At 37.7% G+C, this 24,325-nt stretch overlaps 1 protein-coding gene across 1 annotated transcript in view; it reads right to left on the bottom strand.

Moving 5' to 3' along the window:
- Positions 1-457: 457 nt before the first annotated feature.
- Positions 458-24,325, bottom strand: part of Ptchd1 (patched domain containing 1) — a 52,828-nt gene continuing 28,960 nt past the window's right edge. The window contains exons 2-3 of the mRNA XM_052730433.1: positions 16,598-17,258; positions 458-5,782 (exon numbers count right to left, since the gene is read on the bottom strand). Of these exons, the coding sequence (XP_052586393.1) occupies positions 4,128-5,782; positions 16,598-17,258 (2,316 nt within the window). The 3' untranslated portion in view covers positions 458-4,127. The remainder of the gene's footprint in view (positions 5,783-16,597; positions 17,259-24,325) is intronic.

The following is a 24,325-nucleotide window of genomic DNA, read 5'->3' as shown; positions in this document are numbered from 1 at the left end:
GCACCTCTTTACAGTTGTCCCACCACATGGTAATCCAGCTTATTTTTGATGTGACCTCAAAAACTAATAATTAATATCCTTCTGTGGTAACCCATCGTACTTTTATATAGATCTAATCTTGAGCAGAGAAACACTTTGGAAGTTTTTATCTTGAGCCATAGTGCTACACTGTGAAGTTGGCAAATTAAATATAATAATGCCTTGAGTTCCTTCTTTTTGCCCCAAGTGCTTCCTAAACACCGTCTCAATCCTCAGCCAACTCGCAACATCACTCAAACTTAAGTTTTCTGAAGCAAGATCATGCTTTATCTGATTTGTTTGCTTGTGTATGTCCAGTCTTTAGAACAATGTATGGGTAATATTAGGCACTCAAGATTTGCTGAATTTAAAGATATTTACTGTTGTTATCCCCATTGTACAGATGAAGAAACAGAGATTCACAGAGGTCAAACACTGCTACAAGCTGCAGGGATACTTTAATAAGATCCAAAGGAATAAAGCCATTATGAAGAGGGTACCATTTGTGTTCAAGAGGCTTTGCCTCATACCATACCACACCCCGAAGATGACTCTCCATTTGACCTGTTCTCATGAGGGACACAGCCAAGGTCTGTTGCTGGGGCTGAAGGAAGGTAGTGTCATAGTCTTAGAATGCCACAGAAAATTGGGCAGTGGTTACTCAAAATAAAGAGTTTTTCAAGGGTCTTTTTAGAGCAGTAAATTGCATGAATAACTGTGGCCATGGAGGAGGCCTCTAATTATCTCACTTATAACTGAAAATGGTGAAAGTGGTAAGAAAAGCAGAAGCCACATGAACAAAACCCACAAACTAAACAAGAGCAAAATGAAGACAACCCCTTCCCCAATCAAAATAAAACCCAGCCAACCCCATTAATCAAACAAGCAAAACCAACCCAACCCCAAACAAACAAACAAACAACAAAAAAAGAATTATTAGCAGGAACAATGGACAGGAATTTTCATGAGGGTTTGTTTTACATTTTCTCTGGAACAAACTGTACTGTTAGCCTGTGAATCCCTCATGGTACTTGTTGGAGCATTACTATATGTCTGAATAATAATGTCCAATTTCAATTGTCATTTTCTTTCTTGTAAACCCCAGTTTCTTTGCAAATTCACATCTTCTGCTGAACTCCACTGAATGAGAGAATATCATTCCTCTTACTTTGGCTTTTCCTGTTTTCCTTCTGAAGGCCCAAGTATCACAGTATTTTAGTTGACCAGGAAAAATATTTCTGATGAATGGAACATTTTCTTTGGTAAATGGACACCAAACACCAACTTAAAACCAACCAAATGAGTTTCTTTGGTAAAGTGGGGACATTAATGTCTTGGTTGGAATTAATTAAAAGAAAAAAATTAATTTTTTGCTGAGATCATTCCTTCCCTTTTAGCAATTTAAAAAGCAAAATTTATGAAGAGTTAAAATTTTTGAGATATTTCTACAGTGTCTTCTCCATGGTGGGGTTATACCAATGTTGTCAGAGCATAATCAACAATCAATAATAAATATCAACAAATACATAATCATTGCCTAACAATAAATAAATCTTGGCATGCAGTCCTCCAATAGAAAAATTCATTTCACAGTCAGAATTTCATAAACCTTGATTTCAAGTGCTGAAAAGAGAAGTTGACAAGTTTGAAAATGCCCTTCATTTAAAAATACAACATCTCAAGATACACAGAGACTCAATCAAGTTGGAAAACTACTGTCATAAAACAAAGTTCCACAGTAAGTCATTCTGGTTGACCAAATTGATGATTAAATTCTCAACAAAATCCGTTTAATTGGTGCATGTGTTGTGTCAGTTTTGTGAATTCACATGGTTGACACTAAATCAATGGCAGATTTAGAAACACTCTTCAGAAAATGGTTTAGCAGCATATAATTTCAGAATAAAACCAATCCCTTCTTCAGTTGTGTTTTATAAATAATTGCCTAGTTGCAGGCCCATAAGAGAGAAAATTGATTGAGAGTACATCAACTATGCAAACTTGCCCTTTTGTGAATAGTATACTTGTCTTTAGATGTAAAGCTCCTCATCTTCTTGTTCAGTGAGCAACACATTGGTATGACTGATTAGTGTGTCTGCAGGGGGGACTGAGCATGTGTGTGATGCACTAGCTACAATCCCCAGCATATTTGTTAGAGCTTTATAGACAAAAGCACATGAGAGCGAAAGCACAGATACTCACTTGGTGTGGTTACATCACAATCATTTGGGCTTTTTCGCTGTTTAGAAGGATAGTAGCCAACCTAAATCCGAAGTGTTTTCCTTCCAGACATTAAAAATATGTTTGTTCCATGACCAATGAAGCCTTATGTTCTTACCTTACATATATATTTGGAAGGGGTAGTAGCTACCTTATGAGAAAATCTGTAATTGCCCTGCCCTGTCTTAGCCATGCTGAAATGATGGAACTCCACTAGCAGTGCAACCTGGGTAAGTTATTTCATTCTTCAAGGCCTGCTTCCCCCTCTATGGAAGATGGGGAAATGTTACAATATATCTACTAAGGTCCTGAAAGGTAATAAGCCTTTTGGAAATGCTTACCATTAGAGATGGCATGGAAGCTACATCTCTAAAAATGAAAGACATTGTAGCTTTTTGCCTCAAATGTAACCCAGGGTTTGGCTTCATTTTATGGATTTAAAGAAATACAGGGGGCTGAGGGCAGCATACATACCCCTTCATATCAAACTGTCTTTGTTTAGATCTATGAATCATTGCCATTGTAGATATAACTGTTGAACTGTATAAATATCTGGGCATGTTAATGTACAGAGGGCCTTATGATGAAGTAGAGAGATAGCAAAAAGGCTTTTTAGGGGACCAGGAAGATGAGGTACAGCCAGTATAGCAGGGGAATTTGGCTGCAGTTATGGATAGGTTTGTAGTGGTGATTATTGTTATCCAGGAATTTCCACTTATTTTCCTTTGAGCCCTTTGTCTACCAGCACTTTTATAAAGTGGCTCATTGCCAGGACTTAGACTTACCAAAGATCTTCCTCTTCTCCACTAAGTCAAGTAGAAGTCATCTTACAACAAAGCCATTCTGGTACTTTTTGGCTAATAACGATTTTAGTGTTTATTTTCTTTTCCTCAGATACATGGGCAGATGTTGTTTCTGGGCATCTATGCAAAAGTGCATATAAGGTCAAACCACAAACATCTGTACCAGCCAGCTCTTCTTTTTTGTTAATAAAGAGATACTCTGTAGGTTCAAATAGACACCTGCTTTTCTTCCAACATGCCAGCCATTTGGGTTTGGCTCTGTGGCTTTGCACCCTCAGAGGTTCCTGCCAAAAGCTGTAACTTATAAAGTAGACCCATCTGATGACAAGTAACAAGATATTCTAAAATAGAATTGCCCCAATTCTGTAGTGCTGGAGCTGTCATTGATTTCTGGGTGCATTAACTAAACCATACAGGTGTTAAAAGTGTATCAGTGGAGGAATATGACAAGTTAATTCATGAAAAAAAATAAACTTGGCTCACCTAAGTGAATTTGGGGTAACTCAATTTCAATTTGTGAATGATGTTCAGTCTATTGAATCTGCTTCAGAGGTCCTGGCTTCCTCTTGGTGATGAGAACTTTTACAGAATCTCCTTCAGTGTTGAGGTGGTAGATGAGACAATGAAGACTTCAAACCACAGAACCTAAGTAGAGTTACAACCCTGCAGAAGTTTAGGAAGCCTTGTTCTTTTGAACAATGCTTAAAGATATTTTCATCATGGCAGCTGACCTTGCAATCAGTTGCACTTTATTACAATACCAGTAACTTCTGCAGTGTGGGTAAAATGGGATCTTGCTTATTAATAAGATTTCCTCTGTTTGATCTTATGTAAAACACTCTGCTTCCTGTGTGTGTGTGTGTGTGTGTGTGTGCGCACGTGTGTGCGCGCGTATGTGCACGTAAATTCTTTTTTAAAGCAACTCTTTTGCTTTAATGTTGTTATCCTCATCTTTTACTTTTTTACTTTTTTTTTCAGTGCCTGTTTCTTACTTTTGAAAACAGAGCAACTTTGACTATGTTTCATCAACATAAGCCTTTTGTTCTTGGTAAGACCTAGGGTGAAAAATATATGAAGCAGATACTATCACACTGTGGTAATCTGGTCAACCACTCGGGTGCTATCAATATCCACCATTTCGACACACTCAATTTCCTCCCGGTTTTCAGGATTTTTCTTCTCTTTCCTTTTTTTCTTAGAGGGTGGCAGGAAAGTCAGTATCACAGGTAAAATGGCAAAGCAGTGAAAGAAGGTGACAAATGCTATTAAAAACAAGCACCTGAACAGTGTACAGGTCAGATTTGAAGGCACAGCTGCAAGAGGAAATAGACCAACAATATAACAGAGGTAACTCTGCAAAATAGCTACCCCATGCACTTCCAGGGCATTTTTTACCCATTTAGTTCTTGTAAAATCCTTTCCCAGAACGAATGTGGATAACAGTGGAGCACAATTGTCAATTGTGTAGTTAATTCCATAGATTAAGCATAGCACAGAAATGCAGTCCAGTTCGACCTTCCATAATGTCATGAAGCCTATCACTCCAAACTCCACAGATATAACTGTTAGAGTGATCCAGACATTAATCAGCGAATCTGCCACCAGGAATGCCGAGAAGAAGAGCAGGAACAAAGCACTGATGCAGGAGTTGTGCAGGGGGGCTCCCAGAGAGGAGGCATATCGATCCATGTACACAAAAGACGGATTAAAGACAATGAATTTCACCTTGGAGGTGACTGAAAGCCTCCTCAGGGTCTCCAAGAGATCATAGAGTTCTTCTCTGTTTGTTTCCATGGTCTTGGCCACCAAAAACATTCTAGAGGCCACTACATCAACCTCATCATTGTACTTTTTAGAGAAGATGATGTCCTCTTGAAAATGTGAAAATTGAGGAGCTTTCAGGAAAGAATTCCTTAACATGTCTGTGAAATTTTTCTTAGGTAAGTCAGTGGATACATTGAGTTTCCGAAGATAATTTAAATAGCTTTCAAACCAGGATATCCGCACAAACCCCTTAGTGTACTCTAGAACATCTTCTTGGACGCTAGAGTTCCAATATTCTATGGACTCATATATGTAAAACCCAATAACAGGACTGTAGTTGCTAAAGTACTTTTGCTGGGCAGTAGTGTACTCAATGGTTTGTGTTGCAGTTGCTACGATGTTACTAAGGTCTGACCCTTCACTGACCTGCAGATAGCCCATTAAGGCAAAGGAAATATAAATAAGGTAAAAGAGGACTACAAAAGGCTTGACATAGGTGTTGGTTATCCAGTCACAGTAATAGCGCTTGAGGAAACATACCAATAGGTGACTCTCATAAGTGTTTGCTTCCTCGCCTTCAGCTGTGTCCTCACTGAATCTAGCTGTCAGAAGAAACCTATACCATGCTGGCTTCTCCTGCAATACCTCAGGCTTTGGAACTTTTCTACAGAATATACTATGCTGGTAATTGTTTTCTATGTAGCCAGTGAACACAAGGCTGGAACCATAAAATGAGAGTACATAGAGGTAGTTGAAGAGGATTGCAATACAGGAATTGCAGCAGAAAATCCTGGCTGCCTCAATGTTCGTGAAAGGGCTGGCCCCTATGCCAAAGGTGACCAAGTACATGGCAGTGGTGAGAGAGAAGGAAAGCATGGAGTCTGCATAGACTTCTGCAGTTCGCTCTTTAACATGTTGGTCCTCTCTAGTTTTCCTCCACGAGGATAACATTTCAAAAGTCCCGTATAATCCATGACCTGAAGGGGCAGAAAAAGATCAGAGCAAAAGTTTTAAGAAACAAATCTTTGTAAAGAGAGGTATCAATTTGATCATGGGAGCTTAATAAATCATAGTAAATATAACCAGCTGTAGTGGTAACAAGTTTGGAAATGTCAGGGACTCTTCCTGTGGGAAGTAGACCTGTGTTTTGGAGAATCATACGTATTCTTTGATAGTCTCCTTTCAGATAGCTACAATAGCAGAGGTCTTCATAGTTCTCACTAGCCTAAGAAGTTTATATATATATATATATATATATATATATATATATATATATATATATATATATATATATTCAATAGCTTGTGGATGTTAGTACAGTTTGGCTGGTGAAACACTCCATAGAATATTGCAGATACTGATCATTTTGGTTTATATTCCCATAGGTCCAATGGGAGGGGTCAGCACAGAGGAAGGCAGTGGGCAGGTTATTCCCAATCAGTGTCCAATACTTTCTTTTAAAATTGGCCAAGCAGAGGTCTTTAGTGATAAAGAGGTACTGTATTTAGTTTAAGTATTGACAGGAAACTAAATCACAGTCTCTTTTTTCTTCCCTAAATATCAGAACAGAAAGCAATAAATCTGAGAAACAGAGCAAAGCAAAATAAGTAGGAACAAGTTTGAGTGGAGAATACAGAAGAAAAATAAAGAAAAAAAAAAGATTCACATGAACCCTCACTGCTATTGCTAAAAATGACAACCAGATTTAAGGTATATGACCTGCATTTGTCTTTAGGAATTTTTTTCCACCAATTCTAGTTATTCACAGATAACATATCAAGTATACAGTGATTCTGCCAAATTCTTGATACTATTTGGCAGTGGCCTTTTGGTAACAACTTCCCTTAACTGCTTCGGGCTCTTGGCTTCCTGTTTAGGATTCCAGCAACATTGGGGTAGCATAGCTGTGACTGCCCATGTTGTAGTTGCATGCTTCTGCACCTCTTCTGGTTGGAACCAGATATTTCCTTGCTGTACCTCCCTGAACTTCTAAGCTACATTAAAAACCCTGCCAAAATGACCCATCATGGCTTCTGATAACTCCTGTCTTGGCACTGGGATAGAAGATGTAATTGTCTGTTTCTACACCTTGGCAAATTCAGTTTCATTATTGAGAATAACACTTTACTCTGGTGTGATAGACTTGTTTTGAAAAAAAAGAAATTTAATATATGCAGCCATGTATAATGTGAGTGAAGTGAGTCACCATTATCTTGTATGCAAAATAACTGAGGATATGTCTCACCTTGCACCCAGGCTAGTATTTATATCCTTATTGTAAAGTCCTGACCTCAAACATGAGTATCTATTACATAGTAATGATATTGGCCTGTTTCCTCTGAAGGATTTGGAATTCATCTTAATTTATTAGACATTTTACAGCTGCTTTTAGAGGTCAGGCCAAGACTTTTGATTTGATTACTAGTACCATGGCCCCTATTAAATCGGAGCACCTAAATTCCCCAGATATGAAGTGAAAGTGTATTTGTTGACTGGCATTTTGCTGTTAATTATGTTTTAGGCAGTTAACAATGTCTAGTCTCAAGAGGGAAAACTAGTTATTAAACCTGTTTCCAGTTTTCTTTGGATGGACTGACCAATCTTTGATTAAAAGCAAACTAATCTTTGTCAGTGGGTAATAAGACGACTAATACCTATGAGACATCAGTGCCATGGGAAAATAATACTTGACCATTTTATCTGGGACCTTGATGAACAAGCAAGCTTTGGAAGGTAAACACACCTCAAGAGTTGTTGAAAAGTACAAATAGTTTTCTAGAGTATTTACTTGCTGCAAACAAAAATACTTCAAAATAGGACTTTAGTACTGAGTATTTAAATATGGCAAGGAACTAAAGATCATATAGCAGAATTAGAGTTAATCTTATAGTAGAATTTTAGTGAAAATTAAATGTAAAACTGAATATGAAATTAAATATAAGTTAAAAATAAAATTAGTGTGATATTTTATAATGGTATTATCTGACTCTGATACTTGTTGGACAATACAATAGGACTCAATTTCTTAGTGTACTGTTGAATAATCATAGGAGCTGAATGAGAAAAGTACTTTAAATTAACAGAGCAAAAAGATAATAAGTAAGGTTCCAGGTTGAAAATAATCACACTCAAGGAAAGATGAAAATACATGAGTTCCTTTGCTGTCTTTTAAATGCCCATTGTATATAGTTTGATCATTTTCATTAGGTCCTAAGTCTTTTCGCATATGTTTTTGGCTCAAGGGGCACTTCCAAAGAGAAAATTTTAATTTTGTTCTCAGCGGCTCTTGGAAACCCCTACCCTCTCCTCCCCTCCTCCAACCCTCCCCTCCCCTCCCCTCCTTTCTGTGTGTGTGAAGGTCCTCCCAGAGGTCAGAGAAGGCAGTGAGAAACTATTCTATCTGATCACTCATTTTTTGCTAGTTATCAATGTCCTTTCTGTCACTACTCCTGGTAGGCTAGAACCTTGTTTCTCAAGCCACACCTGTCAATCAGATTCCTGTACTCTCAACTCCAAATTGTAATTGTATAATATCTCAAAGGAGTCCCTGAATTTCTGGGATAATTGCTGATCCCTAACTCTTTTCTACACCTCAGTCAGTCAAGGGAGAGATGAGTGCCAAGAGAGTTACAGGCACCTCTTAGGGATTTGTTAGCAGCCTGGAGTGCCTGGCTGGCACTAGACTCAGGTTACAGCTTTATGTTTATGCTTAAGAGGTTGGCCTATTATCTTAAAGGAAAGATAAATTGTGGGAACCCTGTTTCCTGGCGTGGACTCAAGAAGAAACACACTCTAAGAGCCCATAAAACACCCGTGAAATTCCTTCTATGTCCAGAATTACAGTTGGGTTTCCTTTAGTTTTGACATTTAAAGGTATGGTTTTAATTACAAATTGCTTTGGGACAATGGTCTATGAAAGCAGCTTCTCTTAATTTGGGGAAACTGGGACAGAAAATGGGGCTACCTGAAGAGTAATTAGGACCATTTCACCACACAGAAACATCTTTTCGTTCCCTTGTCAGCCAGTCCTGGCTTTATCATTTACTGCTGCTACTCTAGCAGTAAACTGGGCAAGTTAGAGTTAGGGAAATGTGGAGGGGTGGCTTTTCATAGGATCCATTCCATTCCACTTTCCTCTCACATGGGTGGGTCCCTTCTTTAGCTCTCTTAGGAACCTTGGAGGCCAAATCTTACAGGGTGTAGTCTAAAATACTGCCTATGGACTGAAGACATTTTTTCTGAGGTTTGAGTATTATTTTCTTCATTAAAAAAAAAGGTGTTTTAAGAGAAAACGTATTGTTGTTTGCTTTGTGTTAAATTTAAAGCACTGTCTGGTGCTGGCAAGGTGGCTTGTCAGTAAAGGTGTCTACCAGCAAGCCTGATGACCAAGTTCAGTCTCCAGAACTCATGTGGTAGAAAGAGAGAACTGAGTGACATAAGTCATCTTAAGACTTTCACATGCTTGCTGTAGCTGCCTTGGGAGAGTAAAAACAACCCTGAAACCTCTGGCTAGACCCCAGAGAATACCTTGGGTTAAGATGAGATTTAATTTGTGAGTATGCCTGAAAGTCACCTTAAGTGACTTGAAGGGGTGTGTGTGTGTGTGTGTGTGTGTGTGTGTGTGTGTGTGTGTGCACTTTCAGGGTTTGGAACTAATGAAGAGAAACAGCAGCACAGATGATAAATAACACTAATAGTAGAAGAAACTCAGCTAGCTAATCCTTCAGTCACTTAGGATGACTTTCAGGCATACTCACAGATTAAATCTCACTTTCACCCAAGCTCTTTTCTGGGGTACAGCCAAAGCCTTCAAGGTTGTTTATAATCTACCAAGGAAGGAATTCACTAGCAAATAGTTGAGAGTTAACTCTATCCAGTAGATATGCTTCTAGAAACTTGTTCATAAAGTGAATCATGTTTTAAATTTATTTAATGCTTTTCTATGAAAGACCTTCTGGGAGATTTGGTTTTGCTTGCTTGCTTTGTCAAAGACTAATCATAAGGACTGATCTCCTTTGTACTGCTGGATTTTGTAAGTTTAGTTTTTCCCTAGTCCCAGATTTCCCTACTTCCCCAGTCTTCACAGACCAGCAGAGCGACTGACTGATGCCTTTGAATGCTCATATTTGAATCCCTTCCCTACTAGCAGCATTTCCTCAGCTTGAGTTCCTTGAGGAATTGTGAGAAGATGAGTTACACTGACATGGCTTACTGGGAGATCATCTTTAAGGTCTAGTATGAAACCATGTAATGTCAGGAGAAAATGAAGTCACTTAGAACTGTGTAGTGCCAAATTTCATGTATGGAAACAAAACAAGTACAGTCATCTAAAAAATCCATAGATTACAATGGATGAACAAACTCTACTTAAAATGTATTTTACTATTAGATGAATTTCACTAAGTAGCTCGTGTTTATAAAATGCTGTTCTTCAATGGTATCTGCATAAATTCATAATTTTTGTTGTTTCAAAAAGAAATCTCAAGCATATATATTTCTGGATTGAGTAACACCTGTTTTCAGAGAGAAGTTAATTAATGGGGTTACATTTAAAATTTGTCGGTTATAAACATTTACTTTACAATATGAATTGTTTGGCTTATTCCAGCCTGTTTTGTCTCACAGTTAAGAGTAAGAGTAAAAGTGTACTCTACTTAAGTAAAGACAGATACTTGTATCAGGGAGAGATGTATGCATCTTAGTCTTTCTACTAGAGACTTGATACATACTAGTGATTCTAATCACAGCAAAGGGTTTGAATCTGAGAAATAATTTTCCTTTGGTAGATAACTGTATAAGAAAGTCCAATAAATTATTTTGCTAATAGACCTTCTTTATTTAAAGATAGAGTATGTAGATATTATATGTAAATATACTAGAGTATTTAGATATTATATGTAAATATATTACATGAAACCAGTATATATAAATAGGGTCCATAATATTTACTATGGCCATTGTGTAGTATCTTTTCACATGAAAACACATGTAATATATAAACACAAATATTTATGGTATATCCTATTTAAGCATATTTTAATATTTATATATAAAATATTTGAATATATGCAGAGATATCTGTGTTTAAATATTCAAAAATAAGCACTGTTAAATAATATTAATGTTAATTAATTCTAATATATATAATATAAAGTAATTCTATACTATATGATATCTGCTATAGGTAATGTTATTTGTAATACATTATGCACACAAATCATACCTTTATGCACATATAAAGTAAACAGTAGGCTGATGAGGAATTTGTTTACAAATGAGGCAGAGAAATGTTAGTGCTGCTATATTGATCAATGCAGAGAACATTCTAGAAAGCTATTGACATTTTGTTCCTAGCTAATAATGTAGAGTTTAAGTCAACAGCAAAAGTTCTTTCACAATGACTGTGATTCAACTTGCACAGTAAGCTCCTGTTGACCCATCTGAATCATTTTGCAATTTTCTGATATTCTAGTACAAATAGAAACTAGGTTTTTTTCCTATGGTCTGCTTTTCCAAGCTCATGTTGGCTGCTCTCCCATTCTTTGGATGAGACTAAGTCATCAGATTACCCAGAGTTTACCTAGGAGACCTGTATCAAGGATACAGCTCCCTTACTCAGATGAGTTCTGCCTTCTATAATCTGTGCCCCTAGTCACAGATTATGGCGAGGAGTATATCAATAAATTTGTTTTGTTCTACTTCCACCCTATTTTTCCACCTTCCCTTTACAATAATATGACTGTTAAGAACTAATCACAAAATTAGATTCCATATCTCTATAAATTATACAATTATAGACCATTATTTAAAGGGTAAAAAACAACCTTGAAAATATTATATGGAATTATTCTCTTATTTTGAAAGATTTAATTTATTATTATTATTATTATTATTATTATTATTATTATTATTATTATTAGTGTGTGTGTGTGTGTGTGTGTGTGTGTGTGTGTGTGTGTGTGTGTGTGTGTGTGTGTGTTTGTGTCTGAAAAGGTCAGAAGAAAGTATCAGTAGTTGTAGCTGCCCAATTTGTGTGCTGGGAACTGAATTCCAGTTCTCTGCAAGAACATCAAGAGCTCTTAACTACTGAGTCATTTTTTCAGGCCTGGAATAATTTACTTATTTAAAATCAGGTGGACAAAAGAAATATGAGAAACAAAATCTTAATAAGCGGTTTGTTTTAGAAACTATTAAAACTCTTAACTGTTTTATATCTAAACTAAGTATGTCCATATTATTCCATATTTCTCTTCTATCATATAGATTGTCATATTGCTGCAAATACCATATTTCTACTGTAATGTGTTATGTTGAATTACATGAAATTACCATTTTTATCGTTCTGATATCTTTGGGTATTGGTGTCAATTTTCTAGGTAAAAGATGGTTGGATATTGTTACTATCCAGAAGATATTTTTCCCCCATGTTTCTAATGAATTAGGAATATATTAGAATATAAAAACCTTTCAAGATTGTTTAAACTGAGAGTATAAATAATTAAGGAATAAATCTTTTCAATTGTGAATAACCTTCTTACACAATTTAGTGTAACCCTTTTATTGGCCAAATACGTTGTTATCACACTTCAAGTGGTATCAGTGAGAACAAACCCTTAAAGAACTAAAGTTAATCTTTGGTTCCTGTTAAAAATTCAGATAATCTTAGAATATACCACTGTAAGAAGACAACTTTTCTGATATTATTTCCCTCTTAGCACTTAATATACATTCTATTTCCCATTCAAATCCCTGAAACTGTAAAGTCTGGTGAGATAAGTCATATAAGTGCTGTGTGCCCCACTGGTTAGATAATTTAGAAGAGAGCACCCTGGACTTGACATTTGACCTCTTAAAAATTGAAGAGTATTTTTTGTCTCGTCCAGTCTCCAGGGCTCTTGAATCTCAACAAAGATAAAGTGACCTTTGTAAGTTAAAATGCTGCATGGAAATTGATATCTAAACTATCTTTCACAATGGCTTCAATTCTCTCTTTTATGTGCATGGAATGTATATGAGAAACAAACTTCTTATATGGATAAGGAATAAAACCTTCCTCTGTTCCTTCTACACTCTCCAGTGTTCTACTCCTTTCCTGACTTGTGTATAATAAGCAAAGCTGCACGAATAAGTACCACACCTGTAGAGTGGGAACATATAAAACTGATGCCAACTTCTTAAATCATCCTCACCTGGACAACCATATGTAAATCTTCATTCTTTAGATGATATTTTATAATAGATTAAAGTGATGTTTACAAATACTAATACCTCACTACCTGACATTAATATAACCAACTAAGTTCTTCTCTAAATTCTAGCAAATAAAAAATGACAATAAGCATTTATAATACTGTAGACCTTTGAGGATTTCAGTTTTAGATAAACTACCCTGACTTATCTGGATAGAGGTTATGGCAGAATTGGAAATGTCTAATATGCAGACACTGATGAAAAACATTCTAAATCATGAGGTATTTATGCTTACATTATGGCCAAGCTGATTCATCTGTGTAGGATATATTCTTTTTGCCAGAGATAACATGTATCATCTTAGCTAGAAACCTACAATCACATCCCATTATGATGAATTCTCACCGTTTATTCAAATTCCTTCCTCTGGTGGAATCTTGTCAAGTTAATACTGCTTAACCCATGTGGTCTTAAAATTTTCCGTTGTAAATCAACTGCCATTTTGGCATTTGGCTGGATCTGGCCTTACATGACCGCGGTCACACTAAGAATGTTCAGTTTGTTGAATTTGAAATTTATAATACTTGACAAATTATAGATTTTTTAATAACCAAGGAGACTCCTGCATTCATTATTTTATGAAACTTTTTTCTTCTAAATGATTTGATTTGATGTAGTTTTACATGACAAACTAAATCAAGAAGATTTTTTTAATAACTTGATTTGGTTAAGTATATTAAGTACTTTAATAGACAACAAATTACTAGACAGCTAATTTCTGTGTAGTACAAAGCTCTTAGCACTGCATTTATTCTTGGTCTTCTGAAATGTTTGCTGTTAATTTAGGACTAGTCATCAATAAACTGAACTAAACGCTGGTCTTGAGTACATTCATGAATTTGTTCTTGCTTATATTTCATTTTACAATCATCCTCGAAGGATGAAGAGTTTATCTGAGAAATCCAGAAGGGCAAGCATCCTAAATCCAGGCATTGTTAGCTTTATGAGCATATTAAACACACATTACATCGTGCAAAGTCTTTATTGCAAATGGGCCTTAGCCACTAAAATGTGTAGTTTCCTTTCATGTTGTGACTAAACAATTTGAAAACCGTATGGGCTGAAAATGTACAGAAAGGTTGCAGGCTGATTGTTAGCAGGAAAAACTGCCATCAAATCAATGCAGGGAACACTCTTCACAAATCCCAAACAAGGAAGGGAGGACTGGGCACCTGTCCTGCTTGTTCTCTTTTACTGCAAATGCCTGTTTGTCTACCGTTGTGGTGGTTGTTTTGTTTTGTTTTCTGAATTAAATTCTGAGGTAAAGTTCAGTGATAGTCCCTGGGGAATTGTGGAACTACTTAACCATTTCTGGACTCACTTTTTAAAGGCAATCCTCTCTAAGGGCATCATTTCATCCTAACATCACTCACATCCCCTACTGTATCAATATTATCTGACATATTATTTTGTATTTTTTGTATATATATATATAATATATATATAATATATATTTACTTATAATGAATTCCTAAACTATCATTAAAAATACAAAGTAAATTTGGGGAAATATTAAAGATTCTAATTAATTTTATTTTGTACAGTTTCAAGAAGTTTTGAATATTTTCAGTTCATTATGCTTAATAAAATCAGGTTTGAATGTTGTTACTTTACAATTAGTTCAAAGAAGCTTTAAATACTGTAATTTATTTTCCTTATTTTCATTAATTTTAAGAAGTTTTAAATATTATAAAGTTCTTTGTGATCATTGGTAATAGGTTGGAGTACCATAAAGCCACTCTCAGTTCTTTCCCAAGCTCTCACACCCTTTTTTGTCACCTTAAGAACCTTTGTACCTCCCTTCAGTTCCCAACCTATTTCTTATTCTTGTTTATCTTTGTCTTGCAAAAGCAACAACAGAACCACTATTTTTAAAATGAAAAGTTAAAAAAGATTCCAAGCACTCAAGCATGTGACTAATCATGAGCAACACATCTTAATTTAAACCTGACTCACCTCTCCGAGGAAGTTACTAATACTCAGTCCTCCCCACTCTTTGAGGAACTGCCTTGGATTCCACAATTGACCTACACATTCTTGGAGTCAGTTTAACTGGGGAGGTTGCTCTGCCTTCTTATCAGCCTGGGTGCAGACTGTAGTAAGGCAGCTTTCTTCTGTTGTTTTCAAGAGTGACAACTAAATTGATCTGGCAGATTCTCTGACTGCTTGGCCTCTCCACAGTGCCTTGCTTTCCGCAAAAGCTACTAGTATATGTTTATTGACTAGGTCTCAATTCGCATAGGTCACAGAGTATTGAGGGCAGAATGCAGCTCCATCAGCCCTACTTATCATTTAACTGTAATTCAGCAGCGATTTCTTATGAAAATTCTGTTTTTTACTGCTACTCTAAAACATGGCATAAGGCGTACCAATGAAATAAATTGTGGTGACTTGCCAGCCTACAACAACAGAAAACCACAACTGTCTTGTGTTGTGGTATCTGATCCCAAGTGACATTTTAATTTTGGTAGATGAATTGATGAGTAGTTGCCACAGTAAGCAGAGTCACCTCATTTAATCTTTGGCTCACAGGAACTTTACGAGTCAATCATCTTCAATAGCAGGCAGGCAGAACAGCTAATGCTCTGAACACTGTGACTTTGTTTTGAGCATTAACTCTATTAAGGAATTCCTGATGTTCTTCTGCAGTTAAAAACTCTGGAAGAACCCCATGACCACCACTCTAAGATGTTCATAGCAAGATTAATTAAAAAAAAAAAATCCTTGCTACCGATATTTCACAGGATGCTTTCCAAGTTCTTGTTTAAGTATCACATCCTTTTGTGTGATGCTCACATCTACTCTATTCATTTATAGATGGAAAAAGGAAGCAAAGTAGCAGAACCCGCTAGCCCTTCTATTTGCAATTCTAAAACTCCCTGAAGGCTTCTCACCACAGTCACCTGGGGAGTTGCTTTAGCTGCAGGGGGAAAGTGCAGAGGGGTTAACTATGCAGGGGAGCAACTCTTAGTGAATTTCACCCAGGGCTTCTGTGTAAATAGCCCAGCTTCCTCATTCTTCAGGGAGGACCTCTCTGAGGAGGACCTCTCTGAGGAGGACCTACCTAATCTTCTAAAGGTCTCCCGGGGGCTGATCTACCAGTACCCACAGAAGTACTCTAACATCCTCAGGGCTGTCTGCCTTCCTGGCTCATCTGTTTCATCCCCACACTGGTTCTACTAGAGTTTTTCTCCTAAATAAACTACTTGCATCTGCATCCCCTACTTAGGACTGATTTGAGCAAACACACCCCAACACACTAGAGCACAGACAAGATTGCTATTTGCCTAATACTACAGAGTGATTAAATGTAGAAACACAGCTAGAGCCAAACCCTTTGACTTTCCGGCATTTGTACCAGATTAGATTGCTCCTTGGTGATGACCACTATTTGACAGAATTCATTCCAGGCCTTCTCAGCAAAATGAAAACACTATAACTGAAAAAAAAATGTTAAATGGCTCTCCGAGAAAACTAGTTACTATCATCAATAGGAAACAAACAACAAAAACAAGGAAAAGAAAAGGCAAGGCAGTAATTACCTAGCATGACGAAAGGGACTCCCAGGAAGGTGGAATTGTATTTCCCACCAGTAAGATTGATGATTCCAGCTGCAGTGAGAGTGGCTAGGCTTATGGTCACCAATCCAAGTAGGCCTAACCAGGGTTTGCTGCGGACACAGTCCTGCATAGAGCAGCAGAGGATGGCCATGGTGACTACCAGAATCAGGCTGGTGACCAGGTAACGTTCTGATACACGGCTGGTCTTCTGGAAATCTTCCCTCAGTGATGAGGATGTGTACGGGTATATTTTGACTTTACTGTTGGATTTCTGGAATAGTTTGACAGTGTCACAGAAGCTGGACTCCCACCTCTCAGCTACCATGTCATTGAGACTGTTGATTGACTGCAGATAGTAAGTGAGCTGAATGGCTTCCGCAGATTTCACCCGATCCTTGCTGTGTACAGTGACACCTCCAAGTTGGTGCCCGTTATAGACAGCCCTTCCATCCTTTAAGTGAGTGATCGGATACGTGATAGCAAAATTGGTCCGATTGGTGGCCCGAGCATTCTTTAGCTCTTCCAGGACATGTACTATGTCATCCACAATGCAAGTCTTATCATTATTCAGGACACATATGTGGGCAAACGTATAGTTGAAGCCAGGCCTTGGAACCTGGATCTTGGTTACAGCAGTATGCAACTATGGGGGAGAAAAACAACAGTTAGTTTTTTTTTTAATGAACAAGTAGACATTAATAAGTAACATTAGCTCCAGAGATTAAAATGTTTCTTCTTTTTTGGGAAAGAGAAAGTCATTAGTTCCATCTCTAAGACAGAGAGTTTAAGTAAAATGTTTTGCCTGTTTTCTTATAGAACCCAGGACCACCAGCCCAGGAGTGGCACCACCCACAATGGGCTGGGCCCACAATAGGTAGTAGAGATGCAAGACATACATTGGATCAGTACTTTTCACAGTGTGTGGCTCCCAGTCTAGCAGCATCAACCCAACAGCTTATCAGAAATGCAAATTCTTAGGCCCTATTCCAGAACTGAGAAATCAGATTTTCTGGAGTATAACCTATATAGACCTTCTGAGAGATTCTAATGGTGCTAACATTTGAGAAGTATTGCATTTAAGTACCAATATTACTTCTATGTTCTCTTTATTTGTGACCAAAATGGTCTATAATGTTTGCAAATCTTACACAGGTCTCTTGTTTATTATTTTTCTTGGAAACACGATGTAACAAGTCAATGAAGGTGCAGTTCTGAATGCAGAGGTCTTCTGAAGGCTAGTCCCTTACTGCCAATTTGCAGGGCAGCTTAATAAGCTTATCCAATTACTCCCTACTATAAAAGTCAAGAAGTTTACCTTGATAGCTGTGCTGTTTTAGTTTTATGTCAATTTGACACAAGTGAGGGTTATCAGAGAGGAGGGAACCTCAATTGAGAGAATGCCTCCATAAGATCAGGCAAGCCTGTAGGACATTTTCCTAATTAGTAGTTGATGTGGGTGGGCCCAGCCCATTGTGGGTGGTGCCACTCCTAGGCTGGTGGTCCTGGGTTCTATAAGAAAACAGGCTGAGCAAGTCATGAGGAGCAAGTTAGTAAGCAGTACTCTTCCATAGCTGTTGCATCAGCTCCTGCCTCCAGGATCCTTCCCTGTTTGAGTTTCTGCCCTGACTTCCTTCATTGATGAACTATGATAAGAAAATATAATCCAAATAAACCCCTTTCTCCCCAACCTGCTTTAGTTATGGTATTTTATCACAGCAATAGTAACCCTAACTAAGACACTAGCCCTTGCCTACTCTGCTGCTCATTGTCTGCATAGATGGGAAAGGTGCTAAATGATAAGAGTCTAACTGAGATAAATTGAAATCATACTAGAGGAGCACAATGTGACTTTTATACACTTTAAGGCCTGGAGTGTGCTGGTAGAGTACTTGCCTATTATATACAAGACCATGGTTTCTATCCCCAGTGCTACAATAATTATTCTACACACCTTGACCAATGTCAGATTGTGGTTGTGTCAAGTTACTTCATAATCGCCATCAAATTGCACACAAGAAGATAAATAACATCCACTCCATGCCAAGCACAGTTCTAGGCATTAGCACAGATTAGCTAACTTAGAAATTACACCAAATCACAAAGTAGGTATGAACACTAGCCTATCTCCTAGGTGAGGCAACTGAGACATGGAGAACTTAAATCATTTGTCCATGATCATATGCATCACAAAAGGCAGAACCAGGTTATATCTAGCACACTGAACAGGGCCTGTGTTCTTAGGTTTTTGTCATATATACCTCTAGGTGCCAGAACTGCAGTAAGGATTCCTGCCAGCAGCTGATTTCTGAATTTGTGCTTTTTTTTTTTTACCCTGCTGCTAAAATCACATGTAAGTGTTTATAGAATCTAATATCTCAAGTAAGAGAACAGGTAGTATGTTTGTGAAGGGATTATGGGATTTAAATGAACTACTACCATGTGACAGAATATCACACTTTACCTCCTCTCAGCAATTCAGTTTATAATTAGAATACAAAGGCTCATGGAAGCCTTGCAGATAGGGTTAATTGGCATCTTAAAATTGCATCATCTTCTGTTTCAACTGTAGATACATAGGCCCCCAATTTAACTGTTTCAACTCCTTAGCCAGTTATTGTCACGATGGTTTGTCTTATCTGTGTAAATGTAGCTGGTCTGCAAAAATGAGGCCAGTGAGAGACATGTGTTAGGGTGTTAGATAAACAAGTGTATCTATGGCTGTGCCTAACACAGAGTGGACTCTCCCATGAATGTCTACATGACCCTGCTACATCTCCTCTCAATCTGTTCTAAATGGATTATTGGTGAAGATGTTTTGCCATGCTTGTGTCTTAGTGAGTGGGATAGTATGCTTTTTTGAAAAGGTCTGAGAAGCACCAGCTGTTAAAGGACTTTACTTAGAGATAGAGTTGTTCATTCTAACTCCCAGTGTCCCCTTCCTCCACATCTCTTCATGAACACCAACCCTTAGGCTCAGAAAATACTTTATTGTATTATCTTTGGCTAAAATACTTTCATTTACTTCACATATACATATAGTCTTCCAGATATACCTAGGAGGCTATTTTTATAGTTCGAACCATATGGTAAATTTTTGTGTTGGTGTTTTGGGATTAATGGCCAGAAAAATATCTTTCAGTGGTTTTAAGCTCTGAAAGTATCTTTCTGTCCACTCTTGCCTAAGCACAGGCTTGCAAATCTTGGTTAGGATTATTCCTAATCACCAAAAGTTTCCAATGTAAAAGGTTATTTTAGAAGAGGAAAAAATAAAGAAGAATGTAAAGATGAGAGAATTTTGATAAGAGTCGAAGACTGCAAGGAAAGAGTCAGAATAGACTAGAGAAGTGATATTGAAAGCATGTATATGTGTAATATTTAGTGCATTGTTTGTTCCCATAAGCAGTGTAATAAATCTCCCTTAGAGTGATTACCAAATATATCAAGAGGAAAAGATTGCCAAATAAGATGGTGTTAAGCCACAGGGCTGAACCCAATTATAGCAGGGGATATTTTTTCCATCCATTCCCTGCAATGATCATGCCCTGCTGGTTGGGGAGGTATAAACTATTTAGTGATCTGCCAACTTTGCAGATCTACTGCTATGACCTCTGGGATTACACATGGAAGGAAGGAGACACCATATTAACCTTTGTATTAGCAGACAATTGCTGAGAGTCTTGGAAAATGGAAGGAACCTTACTGGCTTGAGACCGGAAAATTTCTTAACTCAGCAGTAGAGATGCTGTGAGATGCAGTTGCCTTGAATTTCTGATGGAGTGGTGGGTAGCACATGTGTCACTCTTGTTTCTGAGTGGTAGGGTGACATAGAATGAATGACAAAGCAGCTAGGTGGTGACTGAGGCCACCCCCCTGACAGGGAGAGTCTGTGGGATTGTGCTATGGAATAAGAGGTGAGAAGATAGAATAGAAACCAAAAGTTGAGACTCCTTTTTATGAGTTTTGAAATAACTCAATCAGCTCTCATCATTGACTCTAATGATCACATGTCAAGGATAAACACATTTCACTCTTGTCATGGTCAGACATCTTGCACATATTTAGATGTCTACATGCATTCATGGTTTTAGAATGCTCTAATTTACTTTCCTGAGGGAGCCCCAAGGAGAGAAGTAGAACCCTGACATTCTAAGTTGTGGTACAATGTATATTTGCAAGATTTTTTTAAAAAGAAAAATGAAAATGAAAAACCAAAAAGATGGAAACTATGCTTCAGCTAATCTACAATATAAACAGCAGCAACCCACATGAGTGTAGCAATAAATTAGTTAAGAGGCTTTAAGAAAAGAAAAGGAAGCGAAAATAAGACAAATTTGTAGCCCTGACACTTAGCATAATCTGAGTCCATTACATGGGTCAATGGAAAAATCTGTGTTTGTATGGTTATGTATAGATGCCATTAAGCAAAGACACACTCAATAAGTACTCATCAAATCTACTGTGTTGTCAGTAATATGATAATTTTCCTAAATTTAGTGTGCTTGCATTCATGCATGCAAAATTACATGAAATACAGTATACAAAATGAGAAGTGTCTAACAGTAACACCAAGTACTTTGTATTAGTAAAGCCTGAGCCTATATAAATCTTGATCATGATATTTTGATTATTATATGTTTGCTTCTAAAGACATCAGGATTGAATGTTAAATTGAAATTCATTCCAAGTCTCTTAAAATATCATTTAAACTGTCAGCCTCTTTGCTCTTTTCACTCTTCATGTTAAGAATGATAATAGTACTAGTGACTAGTCTGCTAAACATTTTCAACACATTTTAAAACCTTATCAAGATTAAAACTGTAGAAATGCTTAAATTATTATCCCCATTTTGCAGTTGGAGCAACTGAGGCTTAATGAGCTTCAATAAATCACCTATGATGACTTGCAAAGTAAAAAGCAGATGCAGGCCTAACTTCATAGCAGAACACAGCCAGAGACCAACAAAAGTTTGGCAGAAAGAAAAGAGAAGAATCAGACAAAGATGGAGAATTGTCAGGCCACCTGGTTCAGATAGCTTCCAGTGAAATGACTGAGCTATGGAACAGCCACACTTGGAGGTCCAATCAGAGAGATCAGAGATGATGCAGACAGCTAACTCTCATCTTTAGACATCACCTTCACATGACAATATGAACAAATAATGAAGGGGGTGGGTTTTGACCTCATACTTTTCTATTCTTCCTACAGTGCCTAGAATTGCCAGATGAAGCGTTTTGGAGAAGAGCTTACTAAAAATTCCTCCTTTCAGCCAAGAGGCAAAAGAGAATCTGGTAATAAGATGTGTGGGCTTCCAACATGGCTACTCTGCTTACCTTCCATATGCTAGAGATCTTAAGGATGTCACTCTACTGCTTTAGGTCTGAGACTTCAGATCTCACATTTTCAGTCATAAGAAGGGTGTTGGCCTAGCTGATTCTTTATTCTTATTATTATTGAATATAGACTCTTCTATCATACAATACATCCCATCCACAGTTTCCTCTCCCTTCACTTCTGCTGGCTACCTCCACCTCCCCTTTACCTCCAGATCCACTCCCCTCCTTTTCCCTTCAGAAAAGAGCAGGCCTTCAAGAGACGACAGCCAGATAGGACAAAAGAAGACATAGTAAGAGAAGGCCAAATCCCTCATATCTAGGCTGGACACTGTAATCCAATAGGAGGGAAAGAGTCCCAAGAGCAAGAAAATGAGTCAGAGACACACCTACTCCCACTATTAGGAGTCTCACAAGAACACCAAGCTAACAGCCATAACATATATGCAGAAGACCTGGTGCAGATTGTCTCAAGAACCCACCATTGTATTTGTAATGTCACATTATTCTAAGATAAATGACATCTGTAAACAATACAATCAGATACTAGGTGAAAGAAAGTTAACATCATAAATAACAATTGAGATTTATTAGAACTACTTGAGGCTCACTTTCCAACACGCTGAAGCTCCTTTTAAGGTAATGACAGATCTGAAACAAGATGAAACACAGAAAGAAAACAGGACAAAGAAAATGGATATACTTAAGATTCTCTTCTCTGAGTGATTTCTCATTCTGGGGAAGCACTGGCCTTTCTAATTCCCTTCTGCCAGAGTCTGGGACAAAGCCAGGATGGGCTGCTGGTCACCACAGGCCAGAGTCTAATTTCCTTTCTGCCTTTCCTTGGCACACTCGCACCTTCCTCAGAAGACAGCAGGGACACCTTGTAGAGGAGGGTACAGAAGGGATGTGGAAGGAAGGAAGTATCTGCTTCTGACTGCTGATTAGCACAGGAAAAATACCTGTGGGATATGAGATCTGATGCAATTTTGCTATAAAGAGGGGAGGAAAGGCAGGATGTTGACTCTGACCATGTAGGGCCCTTAACATGCTTTGAGAGTACCTTCAGTCACCCAGCAATCCCAACTGTGAGGAAACACTTGGAGGAAATGGGTATTCCTTGGTCTCTGGCAGGATACAGTTAAAGTCACTCCAGTGGGACTTGGCACAGCATCCCAATTTTCAGCTGCCTTCTCTTCCTTGTTTCATGTCCCCACCCCATTTTCTGCTGCTACTGCAGAATAAGCTACACACATTAAAAAAAAAAGACAAGAGATATCGTTGATTTTTTTCCTAACTTATATAACTTGCAGTCAGATACTACCATCCAAGTGATACGAAATCAAATTTGCTTAGAAATACATTCAAGGAATAGGTTGTTTTTTCCCCCTACATCGAGTGGCTTCTGCACTGAATCCCTCCAAATTCTAGGTCCTCTTTAGGTTCTATATTCTGCCACTATAGGTGGCCAGGTCGAATCTGGCAAGATATCCTCACCCAGGTCACATGGAAACACCTTGAAATAGATGGATCTGGTCTCTGCAGTTCATAAATTACACTAGCTCACTGTGTGTTACGTTCTGTCTTTGCATGAGCTCACTCTCACCCACTCTCTTTCCTCTTCTTTTAATAGCCACGCATTACATCAGAACACCAGAAGTCCAAAGTTGGGGACTGTTACTGTGATTCATTTGTAGAGCAGCCAACAGCAAGTTAGTCATCCCTTAATAAGTGAACAGAAATAATCATTCTGCCTTTGAAACATTACATTTTTCAGAGGACACCAAATTTAAGCTGTGGATGAAGCCAAACAAGTGACTATCAAGTCACACATTTCCCTTTGCACATGCATGCCTAGAATCATGCATATCAAACTGTTTGTTGCCTCTCTCAATATTGCAATGGCAGTACAGGTCTGGGAGAGCCCATCGTGCCTGTTTGATCTTTACTTCACAGGGGTAAATTCTCAGACTGTGGGTGTTGATACTGAAAATCAGCCTAAACAACCCCATTTCATTAATTTCCCTAAGTTTGTATTCCAAGGCTTAGCTAGGAAAACAGATATACTTTCAATTGGAAGGTACTGAACCCGAGGTTTGAGAAACAAAACAAACAAACAAAAATAGTCTTGGTGAAGGTAAAAAGCAGATGTGGTATACCACTGCAGCTTTTGCCTGATTTCATGTTGATCTGGATGAGAAGATAATGTAATGTAATTATTTCCATAATGTGGGAGAAATTTTCACTTAATTAAAAAAAAGAATCCCAATATCTGAAGATTCCTAGAAATCTGTGAAGTTAAACCTTCTAATCAGAGCTACTATTTTTCATTCCCTTATGTCCTGACTTTGCTTTCATGGCCAAGCTTAAATACTTGCTG

This window comes from Peromyscus californicus, unplaced genomic scaffold, assembly GCF_007827085.1.
Source record: "Peromyscus californicus insignis strain IS unplaced genomic scaffold, ASM782708v3 Scaffold_10__1_contigs__length_136768540, whole genome shotgun sequence".
Lineage (NCBI taxonomy): Eukaryota > Metazoa > Chordata > Mammalia > Rodentia > Cricetidae > Peromyscus > Peromyscus californicus.
Note: the sequence above shows the minus strand (reverse complement) of the source record. Positions and strands in the feature narration are given on the sequence as shown.